General features: G+C 41.5%; 1 protein-coding gene across 1 annotated transcript; it reads right to left on the minus strand.

Moving 5' to 3' along the window:
* Positions 1–3,034: 3,034 nt before the first annotated feature.
* Positions 3,035–11,193, minus strand: LOC104268219 (tubulin beta-5 chain). The gene is made up of 3 exons (XM_009865741.1): positions 11,089–11,193; positions 9,113–9,223; positions 3,035–4,344 (listed from the first exon to the last, which is right to left on the minus strand). The coding sequence occupies exons 2-3, from the start codon at positions 9,171–9,173 to the stop codon at positions 3,281–3,283; spliced, it is 1,125 nt and encodes a 374-aa protein (XP_009864043.1). The 5' UTR covers positions 9,174–9,223; positions 11,089–11,193; the 3' UTR covers positions 3,035–3,280.
* Positions 11,194–11,240: the final 47 nt, after the last annotated feature.

An 11,240-nucleotide genomic window follows, 5' to 3' on the forward strand; every position in this document is an offset into this window, starting at 1 on the left:
GGTCCCCAAGTCTCCACCCAAATCATGCCAAATGTCACCCCAGGGAGGGGAGATAGATAAGGTTAGTGTATAACAAATATGGAGAGTGTATCACTGGGGGAAGAGAACAAACCCAGAAGAGGCAGCTGATGGGCTGTGCTGCTTCTACTTTACCCAAGACCCTTTCACCTTTTGGTGAGAAATATCCAGGGTAGTATTTTGCTACCATTATTATTATATACTAGCACTATTATTAGCATTTTATTTTATATATTAGCACTATTGCAGCGAGTGAATTTATCAATGGCAATCCCCAATATGTTGTATCTGTCGCTTTAATAAATCACCTATTCGTTGATATTTTGTAAACTGTCTCAGTGCAAGACCTTAACGGGGCTCTGAAACAGGCAAGCCTTTAGCTCAGGTATGTGCCTCCCACCACCATGTACCTTTCATGCAACAAGCAGTAAAAAGGAGAAAAAAGGAAGGTGAGCTAGGCACAGAAAGAAAAGGTGCAAGAGATGAGGTTCAAAATCTAAGGAGAAAATGAAAAACACATGGGTGAGGAACATGAAAAGAAAAGGAACAAGCTAGGTGAGAATTAGCAGTTAGACTTCAAAATAAAAGTGAAGTTTCCTAGGAAAAAAGCAGAAACTTACTTGAAAGGAAGTGCAACTGAAGGAATTGTTCATCAAACCTGTTACCAAAACAATATTTACTCTTAAACAAGGAAAGGAAGATCATCAGAATTGGTTGACTGAAGAGGAACAAGACGCATTCGTGCTTCCTGTGGCTTTCTTACTGCTTGAGTGCAAGCTGGTCCTCTGATGATACTCCTGCTACAGGTTCCTGGGTTCATTTCAGTGGATTGGGGGTTTACCCCTAAGATCAGATAGCAAATCCATCTCCTTTTTTTAATAAACAGGGCCTTAGTTTGCCTCCTCCACCTCCTCACGTTCTAGAAGTTCACATCAAACACTTGCAAGTAAACACATGCAAAGAGAGGCTAGGAGTCCGAGCAGGATCAGAGGGCGTTGTTAGGTCTGAATTCCACATGGTGAGAGTCTGTGTGCTGGATTCTGAGTCAGTGTATGAAAAGCATTACAGAACAGGCTGGTTCACCAAGTGAATAACTCAGTTATTGAGGAACTCTCAAGATTCCTGGCATTTTTAAAGTGATAACTTTTTTTTTTTCCCAGTAATTTCAGAATTTGCATCTGGAACCAAGATAAAAATTCTGTATTACAACAGAATCGTGACGTTCCACTAACTGTAACGTGGTTGGTCCTACCTTCGGAAGCTATGCTAGTGCTTTAATTGAGAAGTCTGTGCCACAGCCGTATGATGGCAGGCTCTGAACCCATAAAACATTCTCCTCCCTCTTGAAGCTAATAGCCTGCTGTTTACAAAGCATCAACTAAACTTCTAAGCTTTATTCCACAGGGATTTTGCTTTGTATTGCACCAAATGTTAATTTTTCTTTAAATAATACTGTGGTTTAGCTTAATCTCATGCCATGATAAATACACAGCTACAACATACTGCAACATTTATAAAATGCATATTTAAAGGTGCTCTATTGCTGTTCATAAATCCTTTAGGCCTCACCAGCCATCACAAAGAACGTGGCTCCTGTGAATTTGCTGACTCCCCCCATGACCCCTCAGAAGACAATCAGCCAGGCCCGCCCAATCTCTGCCCATGCACCTACACCAAAGCCAGTTTGCTTAGTAGGGTCTGACTGTTGCAACCCATGAAGTCACTTTTTATGAAAAACTTGTACTTGTTTAAAACTAGTTTAGTTCCACTTCTGCATAGATTAAAGTTGGGCAGACAGCTTCAGCTTATGTCATTAAACAGTTGCCTGGTTCATGTACTTCATAAAATACTGTCACACTCCCTAAATCCCAAATTAACAAAACATCATCTTGTTCGGAGCTATGGATCTCTAGAAATTACATTATGTTCGCAAAGTGCCTTTTTAAGTACTGGGCAACACGTTTGCTTAGTGCTTCTGAAGGCAAAAATAAAAAGAGCATAATTCCCAAATCATTTAAAGTTTGGATTTCCAGAGAGTTTCTCCTTTATTTGCTTGTTTTGTTGCCTAGAAACTGACCTAAGTATGAGACTCCACGTAGACAGAGTGTTCTCGGGTAGAGGCTCTCTAATGGAGAAGCGTTGTTTAATTGATATGAGCAAAAGCATAAAGCACGCACAAAGAACAAATGCCCAACACTAATTTTGTCGAGGCATAAGTCAGCCGGGTAGGACAGAAATCTTTCTGTTTCAACTTTAGCGTAGGCAAATAAACCATTCTTCATCATTTTGTCAGCTGTTTTGCATATTGTGGGTATTTTTCTTTGTACTTCAATCTGTCCAATGATTTTAAACTATCTTGGTAACAAGACATCCATAGCACCTATGGGTGTGGTGAACTTACAAATCAACATAGTGAGATCTATTGACACACAGCCAATGACCCTCCCCCACCATGCTCTGTGAAGTATCTGAATTTCATCTATATGGGCCAGCCGGAAGGGAGATAGGACTAGCACTGGTTACTAGTAATAGCCTTAAAAGCAGGGGACCAGCAAGGTATTGGAATGCTACTTTCAACTGCAATGGTCCTTAAAGAACACATCACAAATGGACAGATTTTAACCATAAAATCTGTGATTATTCACAAGCAAGTGATGAAGTCACATAGCATAAATCCAGCCTCCGGCCTGCAGCTCACTGGATATTTATATAGCATTGACTGTTCAAAACGCTTTTGCTTGAGAGGATGCTAAAATTTTTTATTTCATTTTCAGAGGACTGGAGTCAAATATCACTGTTAGTAGTTACTGTACAGAACAGCTAAGTAGCTTTTTTTTATTATGAATAAATTTTGTTCCTAGCAGTTCAGTATTGTACATTCAGTACAGAACAAATACTTGAATCCCACAACATTTTCTTAGTCATAACTGGATTGAAATAGCACAGCTCTATTTTGTAGATCTTCATACCTATTTTACATCTTCTCTTGAACAACTTCAGGGATGAAAAAGATCCCAGTCTTAACTGAATGCCTTACATTTGTCTCATGAATAGAAATGGCCTGATTTCCAGAAATGCTAAATGTCCTCAATTCTCAGTGATCAAAACAGAAGAAATGCTGAAAGAGCACCTCTAATATCTGAGGCTCGTGCTCCTGTTTTTAGTTGTGGAGGTTTTTTAGGCCTAAATATAGATTTATAAACTTAATTATCAGAAATCCAGATCTGAGAATTTGGCCTGGAAAACAGCATGCCTAATTTCTTTATTCATTGATTTCTTCTTCATCATCTTCAAATGCTTCCTCTCCATCATTTGCTGTTGCTTCTTGATATTGCTGATACTCTGAAACCAGATCATTCATGTTGCTCTCTGCTTCTGTAAATTCCATTTCATCCATTCCTTCTCCTGTGAACCAGTGGAGGAAGGCTTTTCTCCTGAACATTGCCGAAAACTGCTCTGAGATCCTTTTGAAGAGCTCTTGGATAGCAGTACTGTTGCCAATGAACGTGGAAGCCATCTTGAGGCCACGAGGAGGTATGTCACACACTGCCACCTTGACATTGTTTGGGATCCACTCCACAAAGTAACTGCTGTTCTTGTTCTGGATGGCCAACATCTGCTCATCCACCTCCTTCATGGACATGGGACCACGGAAGACGGTAGCCACTGTCAAGTATCGCCCATGTCTTGGGTCACAGGCTGCCATCATATTTTTGGCATCAAACATCTGCTGGGTGAGCTCTGGAACAGTGAGTGCTCGGTATTGTTGGCTGCCTCGGGCTGTCAAAGGAGCGAAGCCAGGCATGAAAAAGTGAAGGCGTGGGAAAGGGACCATATTTACTGCCAGCTTCCGGAGGTCAGCGTTTAGTTGGCCTGGAAAACGTAGGGATGTAGTTACCCCACTCATGGTAGCAGAGACCAAGTGGTTTAAATCACCGTATGTTGGAGTAGTGAGCTTCAGGGTGCGGAAGCAAATGTCATACAAAGCTTCATTGTCAATGCAGTAGGTTTCATCTGTATTTTCAACCAGTTGGTGGACTGACAGTGTAGCATTATAAGGCTCCACCACTGTATCAGAAACCTTTGGAGAGGGCATGACACTAAAGGTATTCATTATCCTGTCTGGATATTCCTCTCGTATCTTGCTGATGAGTAGGGTTCCCATGCCAGACCCTGTCCCTCCTCCCAGGGAATGAGTGAGCTGAAATCCTTGCAAACAATCACAGTGTTCACACTCTTTTCTTACTACATCAAGTACAGAGTCAACCAACTCTGCCCCTTCAGTATAGTGTCCTTTAGCCCAGTTGTTTCCTGCACCAGTTTGTCCTAAAATAACACAAAATAGGGAAATAAAATACACAAAATTATTGGTAAGGTTTGGTATTTTCATGCTAAATAGATTCACATCTGTAACAAAAGCTGCTGTAAGTCTGTCAGGTAGATAACTGTTCTTCAGTTTTGCCTACAAATATCTTGGTAAGTACCAACATAATTTTTCTTATGGCTTCCTTTTGCCTCAAATCCCTAGTAGTTTCCATTTATGCCTTTGGGTGTGGGTTATTTTTTTCTTCTTTTTTATTTAATCCTCTATAAATGTAAAGATGGCTTTGACTCCTTGCTTTGAAAGCTTCCACACTCCCAGTCCTGCTTATTCCATAAACACAAGACCACTGATTAATATTTATATACTTTCTGTTTATAAAGACCACGATGTAGAAAAAGTTAAATCACAGATACCGGCTTTTAAATTAAAAGCTCTTGGATTGTTCCTGTGAGACACAGAGGCATTGTCATTCAAGTATAAGGCTTAGCTTCAGATGTCCTGTTTAACTTGATATATTGAGAACTGTAACTTTCTAAATTCATAGTTACCTAGCCTGCATGAAAATACTGATCACAAAAGCTTCAAGATTATTTCAAAAACTTGGAAGTTGTTAAGTGCCTTTCAGCTTTTACTGGCTTCCATACAAATCCACTGTTCTTCAGGATTTGCAAAGCAACTTGCAAAATTGTATTACTGATTTTTCACGCTTTCCTTATTTTCTCAAGGCTTCCTTTTATGTGCTACTCAGTTTATCAAGAGGAACAGTCTGGATCCTTTGCTCTATCACTCTTTTATTATTACTTAGATAACAAGGAAGAGTAAATAGGGACCATTTTTTTTAATACTCCTGTTCCTCACTGTCACTGCTACATACATACACTGTGCCACTGAATTCACTTAGGTGGCAATTAAGTAGTAACTAAGTGGTATTCAGAAAGAGTCATTGTTCCACAAATAGGTATAGAGCTGTCAACTTTTGTGTTGCTCTCCAAGACCTTCCTCTTCCTTCCTATTACCATGTCTCATTTCAAGTGCACTGTGTAATACCAAACACATGAATCAGGGAAAATGATTGTTGGGATATTGTTTAAATACAACATGCTTTATTTTCACTGCATAAATACTTGGCATCCCCATGATGCATTTGGTTAGTTAATGCATTGTTCTCTTTATTGCTATATTTTCCTTTCCTTGAACCTAGGGAGCTCAGCACTTCCCGTCCAGCTAGGCAAAGCACAAAGTAATGTCCTTCCAGAATTAAGTATGCTTGTAACCGTCTGTAGTCTGCATGAGCAGATCCCTTCCTACAGCTAGGGCAGCACATCGGGCTGCATACTAACAAGCAGGCATCACTCCAAGATATAGAAGGATCCTAACAAAGACAAATGCTGAGTTTAGGTCTTTATTTTGCAGATTGTCCCTTGCGTAAACATCATATCATCCTTCTTCAGTGGGCAGTGAGATAAGGAGAGAATGGAGAATAGGAGAGAATGAAAATAGGAACAAAGAACAAGGTAAGGGGAAAACAGGAATTAACATCAGAAATGTTGAAGAGATATTTCCATGGGGAAAAAATAACCAGCAGAGACTGATTTTACTCGCTTTTGCTTAGTTCACAGATAGAGTTTGGAAGTAAAACACCTAATACAGACACAGACCTGTCCTTGGGCCCTCCACTGTGCTTGACTCCCTCAGTCTTAAGTTGAATCACACAAACTCCTGATGCCACTTGTCTCTATTGCACTTATATGAACTTCATATTTAAACCGAAGAGAAGCTGCCAACACCAATTCTAACAGCTTCCCTCCAGCCTACAGCTACCAGCTACTCCTGTCCTCTAGTCAGCCAGCTGCCTAAAGTCTCCACCATTTTCATTCCAATCACAGAATCATAGAATGGCCTAGGCTGGAAGGGACCTTAGAGATCATTTAATCCAACCTCCATATATGCCCAGTAATCTCACACTTCCAGGCCCACTGGCTCTAGAGCACTGTAAGACCACCACCACCACCCAGAACATGTACAATAAACCCTGAAAGCTCCAGACTTCTTACCCATGACAATACAGCACAGTCTGGAGGTGTCATGGCTCTGACAAGGCTGCAACACACCTAGAAATCTTGATCACTATCCTGTGAAATCCTACTAAATGCCCTCCACTTATCAGGTATCAAATAAACCTCAGAAAATCCTAGACAAACAGATAAAATTATCAAACTCCACCAGGACTAGATCTATAGGTGGAAAATGAGCCTGTATCCACAAAAGTCAGGACTCGGCTAATCTTTGGCAATCCTGGAAGCTCTGCATGTATGCAGCCCATCTCTAGCATCCTGCCTCTGGCTTTTCTCATTGTGCATTTACCGAGATCTAAAGGAAGTCTACACAAAGCAATCCCACAACTTATCTGCACTCTCGGTACCTCCAGATCATTCTACCACTACTTCCTTCTCCAATATGTTGTAGGGTTATCACACACGCTCAGGCTGAACTTCACACACACAGAAGACATTTGTCTAATAATGGTCAATTTATATTTAATCCCCAAAATTTCCTGCAATCTTCTTTCATTCCTTTCTTCCTTTCACTGTTTGAAATAAAAGGCAAACCTGTCAAGAGAGATCAGCAGCTTGAGCACTAATTTTTAGAAACCCTGTATGGACAGCAGAACACATGGTACGTCTTAGAGAAGGAAGGACATCTCCTTTGACTGGCTGGCTAACAGTTTTCTGAACTGTGGTGGTATCTATGCAAAGCTAGCATGAGTGTACATAAGAGAAGAATGACAAAAGCAAAAATGTACAAATGAAAACTGGTTAACATGAGGAGATACATCAGATTTCACAGGAGTTCCTGGTAGGCAATCGTATGCTGCTAGAAGATCAGGAGATCTGCCGCTCTCATGCAGCAAAGTCATTCCACCTGCACTTCTTCACCTTTTAAACCACTACCTTATCAACCCAAGCATTAAAGCATAAGGACTGTTTTCGTGTCCATCTCTATCTCCTCTTGGTCTGAGCTGAAATTCCTGTATCTGAGTGTGTCATCGTGTACTCGATACACCTGAATGAAATCCTGATTAATAGTTCACAGTTACTTGCTATGGAGACATGAGCACCTGCAAGTGTGTAAGCAGAGGCTCACATCTCCACTAGAATGAGCCCTAACAGCCTGGGGTACAGCAAGTATGGAACTGCCAGCTTCTGCCACAAAATCCTTTGTGGGCTCAGGCCAGATTTTTAAAAGAGAAAACAAAACGCTTTGTTGGCTTTTGACATAGAAGATTATTACTTCAGCGCTCAAGCAGCCATTCTGCATTATTCAGCAGGCTGGGAGGGCAGTGCCTGATGCTGGCAGGGGCCTCTGTCAGATACCAGATGATCACATGCTGTTGGTTCATTGTTAGCTTGGCAGGAAGGGAGTACAGTGAACTGGACTATTGTTGAAGACACTCTGAGTTGATTTTGCTCTGGTTTTAGCGGTGGCATGCCAAACTGTAGAGCTCCAGTTCAAGTATTTCCATAGGACAACTGAATTCACTTTTAGAGGGCTAGCATGGTCCATGCAGGAGAAAGGGAGTGAACGGAGAAACCTGATTACAGAAACATACTTCATGAAGTTGCCTGTGTCTACAGCTTTTCTCCCCAAGCTTACATCTACACACTGTAACTTAAAGTTCCTTTGAAAGAGACCTTTAACAGCACTGCCATGGAACATACAGGAAGACAACAGGGACAGCATGGAAAGTTTTAAATCAGTTAGATGGTTCTTACTCCCCACCTCAACAGCAACAACCCAGAGTTCAGTGTGTTTTATACCACCCAAACAATGTTTATCTTTTCTCTGTCTGTCCCTGGCACTGTTCCCTCCTTATGTTAACACAAGATACCAAACTAAGTTGCACCCTAAGCTTGCCGTGGCAGGAGGAAATGTATTTTGTGGCTAGTGCAGACTTTGAAACCGAAAGGACACAAGAGTTCTCACAGTAGCTTTCATTCAGACTTCTTGTTTCAGTAACTGGATCCCTTAACTTTCACACACTGCTTCTCCTTTAGTGCAAAGGGATCATTATGCTTCTACAGTGTGTAAGGACACTATGCAATTTAATTCTGGTAATGCACATTTTTAAGCTTAGACAGAAAGTACTACAGAAGTCCAAAGTGAAACAGTAAATGCTAGAACAACACTCCATAAGAACAGTGCAAAACCAGAAGTTCCTCACACACATTCAGACGGTTCCTTGTTATGTTGGAAAAATAACTCAGTAACTGGCTATATATGACAATGTTTTCTGTATTACAGTTCATCTTCCTCCCCTGTTTACTACACTGTAAAAGTTGAATTATGCAGCCTACAAAACAATTGAATGTTCAAGCATTTAACACAAATTCAAAGTGCTTGGCTTGTGGTTTTAGGGGGTTTTTCCCTCCTCTCCATTTTCTGCAGAATTTCCATGCATTTTGTTGTAAAGTAGTCTCAGGATTTCTCTAGGGCTCATATGTATGGAAAGCAAATGTACTTTATCTGAATACCATTGGAAATTTTCAGTGGTTTGCTAACTGAAGAAATGATTAACAAAGAATGACTTTTTCAGTTAACAGTCTTCTAACTGACTTTCAGATAATTGCAATGGCATTGTTAAGCTATGAGGATTTCTCAGTACTAAGAATCACTTCGTAACAGTGAGATCAAATGCTTTTTGACCATTCACTTGGTAATCAAACACCTGTTGGATAGATCTGTTATTTTTAAAAAGTGACATCCACATACCAAAGATGAAATTATCAGGCCGAAAGAGCTGACCAAAAGGACCAGATCGCACACTATCCATGGTTCCTGGCTCCAAATCCACCAAGACTGCTCTTGGTACAAATTTCTGGGCTACAAGAAAAGGTAAGCATGTCATTTATGTTTCAAAATAAGCTAATAAGGTTATAACCTTCAATACACAAATACATGGTATCTCATATTATTAGTCTCACATAGATGGTACATTATAAATACTTCCTCTACAAGAAGTCATGGTGGTGAAAAAAAACCCAGCACAGAATCATAGAACATTTAAGGTTGGATGGGACCTTGAAGATCATCTAGTTCCAACTCCCTGCTGTGGGCAGGGACACCTCTCTCCCACTAGACCAGGTTGCTCAAACCCCCATCCACCTTAGCCTTGAACATTTCCAGGGATGGGGCATCCACAACTTCTCTGGGCAACCTGTTCAAGTGCTTCACCACTCTCGTGGTAGAATTTTTTCCTTGTATCTCATCTAAACCGCCCTTCTTGGGAGTTTCAGGCCATTGCCTCTTGCCCTATCACTACAGGCCCTTGTAAAAAGCCCTTCTTCAGCTTTCCTGTAGGCACCTTTCATGTATTGGCAGGCCGCTATTAAGTCACCCCAGAGCCTTCTCTTCTCCAAGCTGAATAATCCCAGCTCCCTCGGCCTGTCCTCATAGCAGAGGTTCTCCAGCCCTCTAGTCATCTTCATGGCCCTCCTCTGGACCCACTCCAGCAGATCCATGTCCTTTTTGTACTATGGGCTCCAGAACTGGGCACAGGTGGGGCCTCACCAGAGCAGAGCAGAGGGGGAAAATTACCTCACTCGACCTGCTGGTCACACCTCTTTTTGATGTAGCCCAGGACATGGTTCGCTTTTTGGGCTGCAAGTGCACACTGCCAGTCCATGTTGAGCCTCTGCTCAACTAACACACCCAAGACCTTCTCCTCAGGGCTGCTCCCAATCTGCTCTCTCTCCAGCTTATATTTGTGCTTGGACAATAGGAACAAATGAGTTCTGCTCAAAAAACAGACCTGACATCTTTTGGGTCTTACAGATGGTATATTATATTTTATAAACTTTTTGAGCAATAGAGATGAAGGAGGGGCGTTTCTGATTAGGTTAAAAAAAAAGTTGACATCTTCTTTTTAAGAAAGTAGATAATCTTTTCTGAGAATAAGGAGACAGAGTGAAGCATTCACATTGAAATGATCCTAACACATCTCACAAGCTTTTATGCTTGCAGGAGTCACTTCCACCAAAAAAGCTACTTGGTGCAGGTGGCAAACAGCAGTAAACTAGCATACCTAGCACAAAGCACAAAGTAAAGAATCTATCCAGCTGAAATTGTTCAAGGAAACTCAGGTAAGTAATATTAATTAACTTGAGCTGGACAAAAGATGAAACATTCTCACTTGCAGGTTCATGTCAATAGACCAAAGGACTCATGATCCCCATTTTACATTGTTAACACCCTTCAACACCAGACTGACTGAGAGGATTTGGGCACCTTTGGCATCTTATTAACGAATCACCATCAAGTTCTCCATCACCTAGGGCCCAACCCTCTCAATCATGAAATCAGAGACAGGGTACCACACATGCTGGCTCATATAACCAAGTTTGATTTGGCAATTGATAAGACACATCTGATGAAATAATCATACGTTAAAAGAACAAACACCTAGCAGAGTGTTACATAATAAACAAACCTCCACCTCCAGACTCTAAGGACAATCCCTTGTGCCATTTCACTCTACCTGGGGAGATAACGCCCAGTTATCGGTTCATTAAAAAAGTAGGTAATCTTTTTTGTGTATAACGAGGTGAGCTGGGATCAGCTGGGAGGCTGATGGCACGTACGGGGGGTGACCAGACAGATAACGCAACACAGCTTCACAAACTCGCTCTCTCCCAAGTTTCTCCGTCCCCTTCCACGGAGTCCCACACCCCTCCCCAGCCCGCACTTACAAGATGATTCATTATAGTAGACATTGATCCTTTCCAGCTGCAACGCTGAGTCACCGACATAGCCTCCGGCTGGGTCAATGCCGTGCTCATCACTTATCACTTCCCAAAACTAGAGGAGGAAAACGAGAAGCGGGTTGGGAACTCCCCTGCGG

The sequence above is a fragment of the Apaloderma vittatum genome, unplaced genomic scaffold (genome assembly GCF_000703405.1).
Source record: "Apaloderma vittatum isolate BGI_N311 unplaced genomic scaffold, ASM70340v1 scaffold10310, whole genome shotgun sequence".
In the NCBI taxonomy this organism is placed as follows: domain Eukaryota; kingdom Metazoa; phylum Chordata; class Aves; order Trogoniformes; family Trogonidae; genus Apaloderma; species Apaloderma vittatum.

What these genes read in the sequence shown, in the direction of transcription:
- LOC104268219 (XM_009865741.1), bottom strand. Translation starts at nt 9,173, where the DNA reads ATGGATAGTGTGCGATCTGGTCCTTTTGGTCAGCTCTTTCGGCCTGAT. An exon ending in GCCTGATAATTTCATCTTTG is followed by an intron (nt 4,345 to 9,112) that starts GTATGTGGATGT and finishes GTGTTATTTTAG; the next exon opens with GACAAACTGGTGCAGGAAAC.